Below are 16976 nucleotides of genomic sequence, written 5' to 3'. Positions count from 1 at the left end.
AAAAAGCCAGTCACTATAGTGTAAAAAGACGCTTCACCACTGCTATGATACTGCCCCCAACATATAACTGCTCAGTGATGCACACTTCTCCACTGAAAACAGAGACACGAGGGTATACACACTGAAAATGAGACAGCGGGGAAATACATGAGGGGCCTGTCCTCGTTCCAGAATGACCTCAGGGAGAGAGGTTAGGCTACTAAAACCCTGTGGGTCAAGATGGACTACAGCTCACCTGGCAAGGTCCTCATCAAAAGAGTCCATCCGGACATTGACCTGGGCCTCTCGAGTAATGGAAAAGGAAGACTTCCCCGTGGAAAAGTCTCCTTTGGCTCCTAGCTTCTCTCGGCTCTCAGAGGTCTTTCTCGGGGGAGGTGATGAGCTTTTCTCCTGGACTGCTTTGTAAGCAGTCACTCGGAAATTTTTTTCAGGCACAAATCCCCTGTGCCCACTTTCGGTTCTCTTGGGTCCTCCCCGATCCTCCTTTTTGGATCTCTCTGAGAAAGACTCTTCCTCCAACTCCTCCGTTTTTCTTTGCTTTTCCTTCCCTGGCGGTGCGTACATCAGGCCCTCCCATTTGCCTGACTTTTCCTCCTCCTGGTTTTTGTTTGCACCTGCTACAACTTTCGACATGAATTTGGGTTCATCATCAAACTCAGATTCCTTCCTTCCTTTACCCTTGTCTTTATCTTGATCATCCATCTCCTCCTTGTGGAAGTCAGCCATCTTCTTCTCAAAGTCATCTCGGAGCTTATACCTTTTAGGAGACTGGCTACCCCGGAAAGGCTTCTCAGTATCAGTTTTGGGAGCAAATGGATCAGATTTCATTTTTGTATCACCCAAGCCCGCATCAGAGAAGCTCCCTTTCTCTTTCATTTTCTCTTTATCAGTATTTGTTTGTTTCTGTTCCTTATCCTTTCCATTCTCTGTCTTCTGCTCATCTAGATACCTAGTTATGAAAACACAAGGGAGACACACACAAGAAGCTTCTTAAGCAACTTGATCTAAAATAAACTAGCACCATGTGCGTACGGTCTTAGGATTCTGCTTCTCTAATAAGCATGTCTTGTGGATTCCAGTGTTACGAAAGGAGTCTTGGTTACCTTCTATTAATTTCTAAAAAACTGCTCTTCACAGATCTATGGACTTGGCATTTAAGAGAAAACTATATGGTCTATGGAGTTGTGTATTAGAAAAACAAACAAAAAGAAAATAGCAAAGGCAATTTTTAGGATACTGAAAAACAAAAACCTACTTACCTGTAAGTGGTCTAGGAAAAAAAAAACTTAAGGTCTTATCCAACCTTCACTCAGTCACTTAAAATCTGCTTTCAGCAAAGTTAACATAGAATGTTCAACCTTGGACTGTTTTGCTTTTATACAACTCACATTTGGAAATACAAGTCTCAAAAGAGACTTCAAATTTGCTTCAAGTCACCTAGAAGATCTAAGTATGAAATATACTGCAAACACAAATAAAAACAGAATACATGTTAATTGGGGGAGGGGGCAAAAATCATCCTACTCATTCTTATGGAAAAGCAGAGCTCATGCCCAAGTGTTCTAATGAGATTCATAGTCCTGGCAAGGAACAAAACTTGTATTTCAAAGCAGACTTACTGAAAGCTGCAAAGTACAGATTCTGAACGTCTCATTTGTACCATGAATGGAAAAAGTCTGATCATGTTATAGTTGCATTAATATGACAAAAAAGAACCAAAGGACAGCAGGGCAGCAAAGAATATGCTAATAAAAGGAAAAGGTGGGGGCAGGAGGGGAACCACCTGCTCTGTAAAGCCCTCTTAACAACCTGGTCCCAGTACAAATTCCCTGTTATGTCTCTGCCACCCCAATCCATCCAACCACGTAAAAAAGATTCAAGTTCCAACTCAGTGTGTCCCCCAGGTAGAAAGACAGAGACACTGTTATGTCCTCTCCTAAGACACAGCCTGGTTGGCTTCTACTGGGACATACACCCACTTTGTGATTTTAAAACAAGGTCTTCCTGGACTAAGCCTTGGACTTTCCCATTCTGCCCAGTCTCCTCAACTGGAGGGTGTGAGGGTGCAGCTCTTCACCATGATGGACTGATGCAGATCGATCACAGGAGATGGTACGTCCTAGAGGGTCTAACAGCTCCAACAGCCATTCATTTTGGTAAAGACCACATTTTTTGATGGCTGACCCACAAATCTCTACTGTTCTCTGGCTTATACTGGTAGAATCCAAGGTAAACTTTAAATGTGAAAACATCATTGCAGAGTAGTCTAAAGAAACTTTATGCTGCAATACAAATTCAGGAAGGTAGGAAAACTAGAGTTAAGCTAAAGGTTTCCTGGGGTGATGCTTTAAAGTTTGCTAAATGAAAAGTTGAGGAAACGGGATTACCTTATTACCATTAATCAGAGCTCTACAGATCACATTACAACTAAACTGCCGGCTGGTGAGATAAAAACAACCAGACAGGGGAAACAAGATACTTGCCTCTTTGTATAGGCTGCTCCGCCTGGAGCAGCAGCCTCCTCTTTCTGAGATGAGCCATATGTGGAGCCAGTGGCTGGTGGACTCTTACCCATGGGGCTCTTTTTGGATGGACTCAATGACCCCGAGCCATGGTCAAACTGACCTTGGTGTGCCCCAGCCTGGTACCCAGCACCACTCTGCAGAGCTGAGCCCATCTGGGATGTGCTGGAAAGCGGAGGGCTAGGTTTGGGCACAGGGCTAGGACGAGGTGACCGCCTCCTCACCACCACAGACTGGAGGGGGCTTTTGAGAGCCGGGCTTCGCTCCCGAGGACTCAGCTCAGACACGGCTGAGGCCCGTGATGCAGAACCAGCACTGTATGTGGTGGCATCTGGCCATGGCTTTGAGCTCTCAGACGCTTTTGTGTCTTGAGAGGTGCCTCCAGAGAACGGCTGCTCCTTGGCCTCATCTCCCTGGTTATCCCCGGCAGCCTGAGACGGCCGGCTATCCTTGGAAGAAGACTTTTTCTCCTTTGCAGACTTGCGCTTAGAAGATTCAACTCGGCTGTGGTTGGAGGAAGAACGAGAGGATGAGGAACGCCTTGACCTGTCAGAGGAAGACTTATCGGAGTTTCTAGAATGGCTCCTGGACCTTGGTGAAGGGGACCTTCTCTTTGGGGACCGGGATCGGGAACGGCCCCGACGAGGACTGTATGCCTGCCGGTAATTCTGCCAGTTTGAGCGGTAGTTTCCATAGCCTCCTCGGTTATACTGGCCCCATGGATAAAAGCCTCTGTTGCGCCCACGGAAATAATAGGGCCTTCTATAGCCTCTGTTGTGACCTCGGAAATCCCGATTCTGATATACTCTTGGGTGATTTCTCTCTCTGTTATGAGCTGGAGAATATGATCTGGAACGAGACCTAGAACTGAAAGAGGGGCAGGGGAGGGAAGGAATGTTTGAATTTTTGACACAAGCATTTTTACTCAAGAAAAACCTGCCAACAAAGAGGTAAATCCCTCTTCTTATGCATCATTTAACTTCAGTGTTTTCAAACGAAAGGTACAAACTTAAATAATTAATTCTACTCTTATGGCCACATTAAGTACAAAAATAAAGAAGCACTTTAACAAATGAGACACTGAGATGCTTCATTAATACTGTAGCACATTCTAAATGGAGATGTATTTCTATAGTGACTGAGAGAATATAAAAATGTTTCTAATGTGGTAAACTAAACAAACACCATTTTAATATAGTATACTACTTGCTAAGAGTTTCACAGGCACAGAGGATTGTACAGGTAGGTCCCTGGGTCATTGGAAGTGATCCCTGCATGCTGTGGTACCCAGACAGGTAACTATTCAGATCCTCTGGCCCCACACTGCTTACTCCCCATCCTATCCACCTCTCTCTGTCTGTGCAGGGCTAATTTCTTAGCTTCCACTAAGACTTGGGGTTGTATAAAAAAAAGTTACAACAGTTCTAAACCAAAGAATGCTTAAATAGGGACTCAGAGAACTCATCTGTTCAAAGCTTAAAAGAATTTTAACTGAAATCAGATCAGCAGCAAAGCATACAAATATTGTTGTTTTTTTTTAAACTGGGAATCTGGAAATGGTCTCATTATCTAGAAGGTCAAGTTTCTGTGGCTGAACTACAAGGTCTTACCCAGGTGCCACAAGAGGGCACCATCTGACCATAAGACATCAAAACACACAAGAGGGTAGCAAAGAGGAACTACAAAAACAGCCCCACACTTGCACATCTTTAAGGTCAACCTAAAGCCTAGTGGTGTTCTTCTTCATTTAACAATACAGAACTCTAATTTAGCAAAGGTACATTTCCAGACCGGTGGGGATTCAACAGTAACCTAACTCTGTAAAAATTACATGTTCACAAATGCCAGGCTTGTCAATGACAGGGAGCTGTTTCCATCAAAAAGCCAAAAACTGTATTTGTTGGTATGGAAAATCCAGTGGCGTTCTTTGATACCACTTGTCATGTCAACTATGATATAGAGCGTTAATTAGTCACTACTCCTAAGTAGTTAACTAGAAATATGTAAAATTACTAGAAAACTCCAAAAATATTTTCTTTACATATAGAATAAAAACCTTTCAATTCATAAGCAGGACTTCTCATATCAGACCTAACTGGAAACAGATGCAAATGTGACAGGTTTTAACAACTAAACAGAATGTTATTTTTAGAAAGAAACTTACACTTAGAAGATAAAGTGGGATTGGCTTCCCACTACTTACTACCCAGGTTCTTTATCTACTCCAAGAACAAAAGGAACTAGTGAAGATGAAGCATAGTGATGGTTGTTAATGGTTGCTATTTAAGTACAATTTAAAAAAACAAACTTACCTTTCACACTTTTCATTCGAAAATAGAACAATGTAAGAAAGAAGGGAGAGGCAGATGCAGCTATGAAACTGAATATGACCCAATTTAATGGCTGTACTTGAGGGAGGTGATGCACCACCAGCACTAAGGAGGGTTTTATTCATGTTCCCATCCTCAGAGGCTACTGCTGCTTCTGTCACCAATTACTAGTGAGGGCCCTGCGGCATACTGCATCCAAACCCCGCAGTCACTGCACGGATGCAGGAATTTGAGTCTCTGCAGATTGCAAATTTATTTATGAGAAGTCATTTAAAAGGATACAACAGTCTGTGAAATACAAGGAAACAACCAATTTTCTCCAATTCTGTAGAACTCAGCAGTTAAGTTAATTTAAAGGTATGGTTTCTCAAACTCTCTGGACAGTATACTTTCCTTGTAGGAGAGGGAAAACAAAAGAAAAAATCATGAAACAGGTAAGCCAGAATTAAAAATTGAACATCCAGTGGCAAATTTATCTGTTTCTAAAAAGCAGAGAAGTCAGACTAGAATCAAATATAAAAACTTGTTTTCTAGTGGAGATATTCCTCCAAAATAATCTTACAGGTATTAGGACAGCACATGGAGTGGCTCTAGACCTACCCCGGCACATATTGCCTGCATAAGGTATCTTTCCCTCATTTGCCAAGTTGATGACCATGCCAAATGATCTGTAGAATAAGGAGAAGCAATCTGTCCAGAGAGATCCGCCCAGAACTCTAGCTATCACAATACTTCAGAGCTGGTAAACATTTTTCAATTTGGGTTATGTCAGTTCAATTTTCTCTCTCAGTTTTGGTTGTACAGCCTCTTCTTTTTGAACCAATTATTTAGTTTCCATTTACTAGATTAAGTTTTAAAGAACCAAATGAGCTGAAACTGAGATTTAAGCAAACCAGATCAAAAGACTCTGGGCGCAAGGTAGGAGTTTACTAAGAGTCTCTGCTCGGTCCTATGGCCTTGATAGCAAATTCCTGGGGTAGATCTATTTAGTGGGCTTTCCCTCATTTTTGGGGGGTGGGGGTGGGGATGGGGGTGGGGTTTGAGAAGATAAAAGAGAATTTTACTTACATACAGACTCTGACACAATTGGGCAACAGAGAGACTCTATCTAGCACAGGCCTCAAACAAAGCTTGGTATAAAAATGTGTGCCCAAGAAACATGGGAGAGAAAAATAAGGTTAGGATTGGTTACCCTCGAGGTGTAATGTTATCTTAAAAAAAAAAAAAGGGTTTTTGAGTGAGAGACTCAAAGTTTATAACTTCCTGTTCTACACTATATGGAAGTCATTAACATTTATGCACACCTATTTTTTGTTCAATCTCTGCTCTGAAATTAATTTTCAGACAGGCTTCTCACAGATTCCATTTAAGAATTAACTTATTCTTGGGCTTCCCTGGTGGTGCAGTGGTTAAGAATCCACCTGCCAATGCAGGCGACACGGGTTCCAGCCCTGGTCCAGGAAGATCCCACATGTCGTGGAGCAACGAAGCCTGTGCGCCACAACTACTGAGCCTGTGCTCTAGAGCCCGCGAACCACAACTACTGAACCCCGCATGCCTAGAGCCTGGGGTCCGCAACAGGAGAAGCCACCACGATGAGAAGCCCACACACCGAAACGAAGAGTAGCCCCTGCTCCCTGCAACTAGAGAAAGCCCGCACACAGCAACGAAGACCCAACACAGCCAAAAATAATAAATAAATAGAAATAAATAAATGTATTTAAAAAAAAGAATTAACTTATTCTTGTTGGGAGGGTGGGGGGGGGGAGCCTACCAACTATTTGTTTATAGACTCTTTTAGGAGTAGGACTATGGAAACCATCAATAAAGATTAATAACAACTATTCCTGAGTTTATTTTAAACTGCATAATTCATTTAAGAGAAGGGCTCTAGATACTCATCTAAAATAATGAGCAGGGGCGCCAAGTGGTAAAACTGAGAAATTGTCTCCTTGCCTACTGCAGCTCTGACAAGAAGAATGAAATTGTACAAAGATCCCCTTTTGGTATTTAAACATTTAGATACATCAATATTTCTCTAACACACATATAGAAACTTATATTTACTAACAGGTTCTTATCTACTCACAAAAGAAAGTTTTAAAGAATGAAAAACCGAACTCATAACACAACAAAAGACGAAAGATGCTGGAAGTTTGGCATTATATTCCAAGACAGCTGAAATAGGAAATAATCCAACTAAAGGTGTAGAAACTGACTAAATTAAAGAATACTGGCAATAAATTCAAAAGAATTATTTGCATATTTACTAAGGCAAAGTGATGTCTACAATAGTGATTTTTTTAGGCAGTTGCAAGATGTGTTTTACTAAATAGCTGCAGCTTGTTAGTAGTTGGCGTATCAGGTATATATATACAAAGGACTCCTGATTAAGTTCTTTAAGGTTTAATTATTTTAGTGAGTTAAGGTTTCCTTTCCTTGCAATGTTGATCATACTATTAATCCTCTTAGCTATCCTGTCTTTGCTGATGATGCAAATAAACCTTGGTCCAAGCCTCCAAAAATACTTCAGTGAAAAATAATCAGGTGTAGAGATTTGAAGCAAGTAGCTTAAATAAAAATAAAATGCTCTTTCTTCCACAGTGGATGAAAAACAGTATGTGCTGACAGGAAAGAAAAGGAATTAGGCCAACAGCATGGCAATCAAAGATGATTTGGATTTGTAACATTTGAAGAGACCTGGAATATCTTACCGCCCAACACGCCACCTCAAGCCAACCCCGCACCTCCATTTGACACTCACAGAAAGGGTCTAACAAAAGATCTTCAGAGACCTATACTGACTGATCAATGATCATCTCATTATACAATCACATCCCCTTACCTCAGCCTGCGTTTCCTTGAACGAGAGACAGACCGACTTCTGGACCGAGACTTCGAAAACGAACGAGAACGAGATCTTGATGCAGATCTTGATCGAGAAGAGCGAGATCCAGACTTAGATTTGTTTGTTTTTGACATCTCTAAAGAGAGGGTCGCTTTTCAATTACACCTAATGTAAAAAAACAGAATCAAACAAATGAGTGAGCCCCTTTGCAAATGAGTGAGTCCCTTGAACTTCTATGGACACTTAGAAACAAACAAAAAAGATGAAATGACTGCTAAAACCAAACCAAACCAAACATTCTTTGCCCTTTTACCAAGGGGGATTTCTAAGCGGTACAATTCCCAACGTACCAACCCACAGCAGCAAATGGAAAACCTGACCTGTAACTCTAACTGGGGGACACCATGAAACACAGACAAAAATGAGGAGAGCTATTGATAACCTGGGGCACATAGTCTTTTCTCAATAAGCAGACAAGTTTTGCAAACTAAGTTAACTGTTAATAAAAGTACTGAGATGACCTGAGACAGGCTTCCCAGTCCTCACAGAAGAAACTCTATGCAATGACATCTTGGTTATAGAGTTTGTGGCACATCTTACCATTTCCCTACTTCCTGGACCCTGAATCCATGAGGCATACCCTTAATATTTACTTCAAAGGAAAAGGTTTAAAGTGTGAGAGATTCTGTAATCTCCTTTACACCTAAAATTATGTATTACACCTATAATTATAACCATACATCTGCTCATTACATCTATAGTTATATCTTTCCATTTTGTATTTTTCTAACTTTTATCTTCTTTTTTATCAGTATTACCAAGTACCTATGTATATTATTTATCTTATCAAAGAATTAAAATCTGTTTATTTGTGCTCAAAAAAAAAAAGTGTGACAGAATATTCTCAAATATTGTAATACCACAACAGGATGTACTACATCCTGTAAAATATAGGATTTTTTTTTTGGCTGCGTTGGGTCTTCGTTGCTGCGCACTGGCTTTCTCTAGTTGTGGCGAGCAGGGGCTACTCTTTGTTGCAGTGCGCGGGCTTCTCATTGCGGTGGCTTCTGTTGTTGCGGAGCACGGGCTCTAGGCGTGCGTGCTTCAGTACTTGTGGCTCGCGGGCTCTAGAGCGCAGGCTCAGTAGTTGTGGCGCACAGGCTTAGCAGCTCTACGGCACGTGGTATCTTCCTGGACCAGGGCTCGAACCCACGTCCCCTTATTGGCAGGCAGATTGTTAACCACTGAGCCACCAGAGAAGTCCCAAAATACAGGATATTAATCCATAAACATAGGACTAAAGTAATGTATAAGGAGAAGAACCTCTACTTTCTTCTAGCCCATCACTAGCTTCAAGAGTCAACCTTCTTTCAGGGTCATTTTCCCATGAAAAAAACAAAATTGTTTTTTCCTTTTTTTTCCAAAGATCAGAAAGCTAGTTAATACCTAAACCAGACCAGAACTCCAGGACTTATCCTATCACACCTCGCTGCCTCACTGCTTAACAAAAGATTCTTTTATGTAATGTTGTGCCTGGCTTGTGAAGGGAAAACAATAATCAATGAACATTTCACCCTCCCCTACCTCTCAGATTTTCTTGTTATTCAGATCCCAACTCAAAAGCCATCTCCCCAGAGGTTTGCCCTGGCCACCCAATCAAAAGCAGCCACGCAGTCATTCTCTAAGGTCTAGTCCAGTACCTTGTTTTCTTCTTCCCAGCACTAAATCCAGTACTTGAAACTTGTTTACTTTGTACTTGTTTACTTTGTTTTTCCTCCTCTACCCAAGTAGGATGTAAGCTCCCACCAGCAGAAATCTCATCTTTCTTATTTACTGTTGTATCCTCAATGCCCAGAACAGCAAACACTTAAACAGTATTTTTATTAACTTATCCTCAAGGAGGGTATTATTACATCCCTTTTTACAGATGCGGATACTGAGACATAAAGAAGGTAAACTAACTTGCCCAAGGGCACGCTGCTTTAAGTGGCAGGGCTGGGATTTGAACCCAGGTGACCTGGCTCTAAACCAGTGCTCTTAACTACCATTATACAGCCTCGCCAGAGCAGTGTCTGGCACACAGAAGGCATGCAGAGACTTGTGGGATGAATAAATGAATTCAAGTCTCCACTCCTATTGAGTTTAGGATCTGGTAAAGAGGGCAAGACAGAGACAAACTGAAAGGTGGTATCTGTTTATAATTACTATATTCAAGTTTTAGACTTGAATTTTAAGAACTTTTGGAAAGGCAAAGAAATCCAAGAAGCTGCTATAGCTCCAGCTCGTAAGGAAATAACCATAATCTCAGAGACATAAATTTAGAAGAAGACTGAGAAACTGCTAGGAAGCCAGAGACAAACAGTGATGAGTAAGAGATTGCTAAATGAGGATACCAAAGACCTACAGTCTAGATCCTGCCAAAAGGATCAAACTGTTACATGCTTTAGCAAGGTCAAAGATGTTTCAGTTTGGAACCGATTTTTGGAAGTAGTGTCATTATACAAAGCCAGGGTAGAGGAATAAGTTATTTGGAGATATGAGGTGGAGGTGTAAATAAGCAATTTACAGAAACTGAATATTGAAAATACATTGTTTTTCTCGTTGGCCTTCAGCATATTTGGGGATTCTCTAGGTTCATTCTTGCTAAATGGCTTTTTTCTGTTACAAGTCTAGGGGTATCTTTGCCTAGCAACTTCTCTGTCCAGTCTTCAATTTAGCTTAGGCTAGAAATAAATACCCTTTTAGATCAGTTACACAATGGGTGGACAATATCAGACTTTAAAAGAAAAGGGGAGGGAATTCCCTGGCGGTCCCGTGGTTAGGAGTCCTCACTTTCACTCCTGGGGGCACAAGTTCAATCTCTGGTCGGGAAACTAAGATCCTGCAAGCCTGCGCTGCCCGGCAGAAAAAAGGGAAAAAAAAAAAAGGAGAAGGGGGAACAAGTCAGTAGAAAAGGAAATACTCATTTCAACTCCAAGTCACTGGAAAATTAAGAACCTAATTTTCACGAAAAGGAAGAAAAGGTCGTCATCTAAATACAGATAGAGAGACTTCCCTGGTGGTCCAGTGGCTAAGACTCCGCACTCCCAATGCAGGAGGCCCGGGTTCAATCCCTGGTCAGGGAACTAGATCCCACATGCATGCCGCAACTAAGAGTTCGCATGCCACAACTAAGGAGTCTGCAAGCCACAACTAAGGAGCACATGTGCCACAACTAAGGAGCCCACTGGTAGCAACTAAGACCCGACACAACCAAATGAACAAATAGAAAGAAGGCAAAGTATTTTTTAAAAATACAGATAGTGGGCTTCCCTGGTGGTGCAGTGGTTGAGAGTCCGCCTGCCAATGCAGGGGACACGGGTTCGTGCCCTGGTCCGGGAAGATCCCACATGCCGCGAAGCGGCTAGGCCCGTGAGCCATGGCCGCTGAGCCTGAGCGTCCGGAGCCTGTGCTCCACAACGGGAGAGGCCCGCATACCGAAAAAAAAAAAAAAAATACAGCCAAATGTAACACTTCTACCTATATTACATTTACTAGAATTGACAAATGTACTCAAGAGTCACAATACTGTGACACACCCTCACTCCTAGAATTTCTTTAATGTGAACTGAAACTAATTTTAAAACATCACTATTCCCTGAGAGTTAAGAGGAATAACTTTGGATGATACAAAACCAGAGCTGGAAATAAATCAATGAATATCTTAACTCATTCAAGAGAACTCTAGAGAGTGGACAAACAATGGTAAATTAAAGTAGACTTGGTCTTTGCCTCCATGGAGCTTACAATCTAGAATTACAGATAGATCATAACCAAGCAAGCAAGCAAAAATGTAATTTCAAATTCTGGTAAGTACGAGGAAGAAGGCAAATAGCGCATAATGTTGGCAAATTTATGAAGTGTGGTAGTGAGTTATTTAGATAGGATGGTCCAGAGGTGGCATTTAAGCTGTCACCTGAAGACTATGAAACAGCAAGTCACACAAGAAAGGAAAAGGTCCAAAAGACCAAGAAGTGTCTTCTCCTGATATACATAGATTTCATGTATATAAACATTTTATACAAACATTTTAGTGTAAGGTAGGGACAACCATAACTAAAGCTATCTGATTAAATTACCAAAATTCATTCAAAACAATTCACAGTTCTACTTTGAAGACCTTTAAAACTTCATTGTGTTTACACATAGCTTTTCCCATTTCTAACATTTCTTCCATGTCCATGCTCTAAAAATAGTATGGAAAGTACGACAAATATCACCTTGAAAATCAACTTAGCACGTTTTACATGTTACAAGTATTGGGTTGGCCAAAAAGTTCGTTCTGGTTTTTCTTTAAGAAGTTTGGTTTCTGTTCAGATTAAAATTTCCCCCAAAGGAAGTTTTGTTTCTTCAGCAGTACTTCAGCCTACTCTTCCTGGACATGCTGTTTCATTCAGAATAAAACAGCGATGTTCCTACACCAGCAATATAAAAGAATCCACCTATTGAACAAGTAGTACTCAGCATGTTAGCAGGCAGAAATATAGGATCCAGTTCCTAAACTTCTAGTTAAGGGCTGGTATGATCCAAATACCCTCAACTTTCCAACATCCTTCAGATGACATGGTTTCATATCCACATTATCACCCTGTTTGCCACTGAATCAATTCCAGTTTGTCCTCCTTCACTGGGATACTCAGAACTAAATGTAATTCACCAAATTTGGCCTATTATAAAACTATTTAGACACTACTAATGCATCCTAAGATTTCTCTTTCTGGCAGCCACACCACATGTTGATTCAGAGTGAGATGAGTTACTAAGCCCTCAAATCCTTTCTCATAAACCCTTCTTCAGCTGCAAGATATCCTCCTCCTCCATCTTGTATTTATACTACTGTTGTTCTACCCTCCCCCCTTTTTATTTAAAACCCAAGTGTAGAATTTCAAACAGCCTTCTGAAATGGTTTCAGATATAATTCTGTCACTTGGAGGAAGGGTTCATTTTTAAACTCTTCTGCAGAGCCACGTGAGAGGGTAATTTCCAGACCCACCACCCTTTTTAAAGCCCAAGCCTTCTCCACCAAGCCACTCGTCCTTGCAAGAGCAGATACATTTTAACGTAAAACAAAACAAAGGCCTTAAGGTATATAATTACATGGCTTTTATGTCATTAAAAATACAGATCTTATTTTTCAACTCCAAGCAACAAGAATAATATTGGCAGCGAGGGCCAAAGCAAGCTTCTCTAAATCAAAGACTCTCAAAGATAAGAAAGAATTCAATTACTCCTCTCCCCTTCTCACTCCAGATTGTTAAGTTTCTTCTTAGTGTCCCTAGTGACTATGCCAGCATTGTGCTTGGCACATGGTAGGTGTCTTGCTGAATTCACCAGAAGAAACACTTCGGTAGTTAAATTTAATACTGTTTGCCCCATGTTTGGAACGCTGTGGATAGGTTACATTTGGCAGGAGACTGAGCTCCTAAAACTAAGTAGTGCCAAATACAGCTTCTCAATGGGCTGCCCTGGGGCTCCAACCTTGGCAGCCCTAAATGGTCAAGCTACTGGGTTGGCCAAAAAGTTCGTTCGGATCTTCCGTTAAGATGTGACTGTTGGGTCATATGGTAGTTTTATTTGTAGTTTTTTAAGGAACCTCCATACTGTTCTCCATAGTGGCTGAACCAATTCACATTCCCACCAGCAGTGCAAGAGTGTTCCCTTTTCTCCAGAGTGAAGTAAGTCAGAAAGAAAAAGACAAATACCGTATGCTAACACATATATATGGAATTTAAGAAGAAAAAAAAATGTCATGAAGAACCGAGGGGTAAGACAGGAATAAAGACACAGACCTACTGGAGAATGGACTTGAGGATATGGGGAGGGGGAAGGGTGAGCTGTGACAGGGCGAGAGAGAGTCATGGACATATACACACTAACAAACGTAAGGTAGATAGCTAGTGGGAAGCAGCCGCATGGCACAGGGATATCGGCTCTGTGCTCTGTGACCGCCTGGAGGGGTGGGATGGGGAGGGTGGGAGGGAGGGAGACGCAAGAGGGAAGAGATATGGGAACATATGTATTTGTATAACTGATTCACTTTGTTATAAAGCAGAAACTAACACACCATTGTAAAGCAATTATACCCCAATAAAGATGTTTAAAAAAAAAGTTAATAAAGAGAGAAATAAAAAAAAGATGTTACTGTTTATTTTCTTTCATAGAAAGAGGACTTACTACTAATCAAGCAAATAAAACTTTAAGGCAAACATACTATAACCTGAAAACAAAACAACATAAAACACACCCACAAAACACACACACACACACACACACACGCAAAAAACACACCCACAGCCTTCCTAATACATAAAACCAATTCAAAACTAAGTCCTTTAAAGCTCTCTGAACCCATGAAAGGACACAGGAATTGAGTTGGGCCAGGGAACTATTGCATATGGTGAACAGTCTGATCTCTGGATATCTACACCTAACTGTTTTGAATGACTCCACTGCTGTAACTTAATATCTGTACAGGGTTTTGCTGAGTAAACCATTTTTTTTTCCTTTTCTCATTTCCATTAATATCAAACTTACTATCTCACAGGATATTCAAATTTCTCAAGAATCTTATGCACCTTAAAGAGCATAATCACAGCATTTCTCATGGTTTTAACTCTCACTTCAATATCCACATCATAGCCAATTTAAAAACCAAACAAAGTACTAGGCATTCTTTTAAGCACCAACCTCTTTCTCTAGCACCACCTGTTTCCCTGCAGCAATGAAGCATACAGAGTTGCCTTTTTTAAAAAAAAAAAAAGATCTTTATTGGAGTATAATTCCTTCACGATACTGTGTTAGTTTCTGTTGTACACCAAAATGAATCAGCCACATGCATACATATATCCCCATATCCCCTCTCCCCTGAGCCTCCCTCTGACCCTCCCTATCCCACCCCACTAGGTCATCACAAAGCACTGAGCTGATCTCCCTGTGCTATGCTGCTGCTTCCCACTAGCTAACTATTTTACATTCAGTAGTGTATATAAGAGTTGCCTCTATCTTATTTTCTTACATTATTAGAATATATTAACATCATGAAACTTTCATCACTAATTCTTACTCCAAGGACTCATGACTAATTCAAGGAAGAAGGAGTGTTACAAAGGAACAACAGTTATTTTAATCTGTTTAATTTGGGTTACAGGACCCAAATAAGATCTAAGCCTAGAGAATTTCAGGACAGGATCACTAAACACCACCCTCTAAAGGTTAACTAAATGGTGACCTAAATGGGAAGGAAATCTAAAAGAGTGTATATATGTATACGTGTAACTGATTCAGTATGCTGCACAGCAGAAACTAACACAACAGTGTAAAGCACCTATACTCCAATAAAATTTAATTTAAAAGAATGAAAAATAAAAAAAAAAACACTAATAGTCAAAACAATGGATAAGAACAATCAACTATGGAAATCTTCCCAAGAAATAGCCTTCCAAAAAAAAATGCAAAAATCTCACCATAAGACTTAGAATCCTTTTAGGCAAGTCCCTAATTTAAGATGTAAAATTCCATAAGATACACTGACATACTGAAATGTATAACATCTATGACATGATTTTATAAACACACAAATTTTAGTAATGAATGAAAACTGACGGGGAAAATGAAGCATGGGAATTTGCGTCTTCTTGTAGTTCAGAGGAAAAAAAGGCTATGATTTAATGACTATAACATACATACATACATACATATATTTATTTATTTAGGCCATACCTCGCAGCTCGTGGGACCTTAGTTCCCTGACCAGGGACTGAATCCGGGCCCTCGGCAGTGAAAGCATGGAGTCCTAACCACTGGACCACCAAAGAATTCCCTGAAACAATTACTTAAAGAAAAAATATCCACCTAGAAGTAGGGGGACCACAGAGTTCAAATCTAAAAGTTAACATAGGGCTTCCCTGGTGGCGCAGTGGTGGAGAGTCCGCCTGACGATGCAGGGGACACGGGTTCGTGCCCCGGTCTGGGAGGATCCCACATGCCGCGGAGTGGCCGGGCCCGTGAGCCATGGCCGCTGAGCCTGCGCGTCCGGAGCCTGTGCTCCGCAACAGAGAGGCCACAACAGTGAGAGGCCCGCGTACCCCCCCCCCAAAAAAAAGGAAAAAAAAGAATGTCTAGCTTCTCTTGCTCTGTATTTTAGAATACGTTCATCAAAGATCCTTCTATTGGGTTAGCCAAAAAGTTCGTTCTTTTTTTCCGAAAGATGGCTCTAGTAGCACGTAGTTGTCTTTTTTTTTTTTTTTTTTTTTTTTTTGCGTTACGCGGGCCTCTCACTATTGCGGCCTCTCCTGTTGCGGAGCACAGGCTCCGGACGCGCAGGCCCAGTGGCCATGGCCCACGGGGCCCAGCCGCTCCGCGGCATGTGGGATCCTCCCAGACCGGGGCACGAACCCGTGTCCCCTGCATTGGCAGGCAGACTCTCAACCACCGCGCCACCAGGAAAGCCCCACGTAGTTGTCTTTAACTTCATTCAGGACAATCCTGTTAGACTGCATGTGACAGCTGTCATATCAGTGTGCATTAAAAAAAAAAAATTATCAAAATTGGTGAACTTTTGTGTAGCCATTTTAATATTGAAGATGGAAGAAAAAAAGCAATATTTTCAGCATCTTATGCTTTATTATTTCAAGAAAGGTAAAAACATAACTGAAACGCAAAAAAGATTTGCACAGTGTATGGAAAGGGTGCTGTGACTAATCGAACATGTCAAAAGTGGTTTGCGAAGTTTTGTGCTGGAGATTTCCTGCTGGACGATGCTCCAGTTGGGTAGACCAGTTGAAGTGGAAAGCAATCAAATCGAGACATTAACTGAGAACAATCAACGTTATACCACGAGGGAGATAGCCGACATACTCAAAATATCCAAATCAAGTGCTGAAAATCATCTGCACCGGCTTGGTTACGTTAATCGCTTTGATGTTTGGGTTCCACGTAAGTTAAGCAAAAAAAACCTTCTTAACCATATTTCCTCATGCAATTCTCTACATGCAATTCTCTATTCGATCCCTGGTCAGTGATCTAAGATCCCACATGCCGTGGGGCAAGTGAGCCCACATGCCACAACTACTTGAGCCCGCACCAGAACCAGAGAGAAGCCCGTGCACCACAACAAAAGACCCGATGCAGCCAAAAATTTAAAAATAAAATAAATACTTTTTTTGGCTGCACCTCATGGCACGTGGGATCTTAGTTCCCCGACCAGGAACTGAACCCGTGCCCCTTGCATTGGAAGGG

The 16976-nt window shown here is 41.3% G+C and overlaps 1 protein-coding gene across 3 annotated transcripts in view; it reads right to left on the bottom strand.

Annotated features, from left to right (window-relative positions):
- THRAP3 (thyroid hormone receptor associated protein 3) overlaps nucleotides 1-16976 on the bottom strand; it is a 76764-nt gene that overhangs the window by 12332 nt on the left and 47456 nt on the right. For all 3 annotated transcript variants that reach the window (XM_060019335.1, XM_060019356.1, XM_060019346.1), the window contains exons 3-5: nucleotides 7698-7865; nucleotides 2484-3389; nucleotides 236-949 (exon numbers count right to left, since the gene is read on the bottom strand). In XM_060019335.1, the coding sequence (XP_059875318.1) occupies nucleotides 236-949; nucleotides 2484-3389; nucleotides 7698-7834 (1757 nt within the window). In that variant the 5' untranslated portion in view covers nucleotides 7835-7865. The remainder of the gene's footprint in view (nucleotides 1-235; nucleotides 950-2483; nucleotides 3390-7697; nucleotides 7866-16976) is intronic.

Source organism: Delphinus delphis, chromosome 1 (genome assembly GCF_949987515.2).
Source record: "Delphinus delphis chromosome 1, mDelDel1.2, whole genome shotgun sequence".
Taxonomy (NCBI): Eukaryota; Metazoa; Chordata; class Mammalia; order Artiodactyla; family Delphinidae; genus Delphinus; species Delphinus delphis.
Note: the sequence above shows the minus strand (reverse complement) of the source record. Positions and strands in the feature narration are given on the sequence as shown.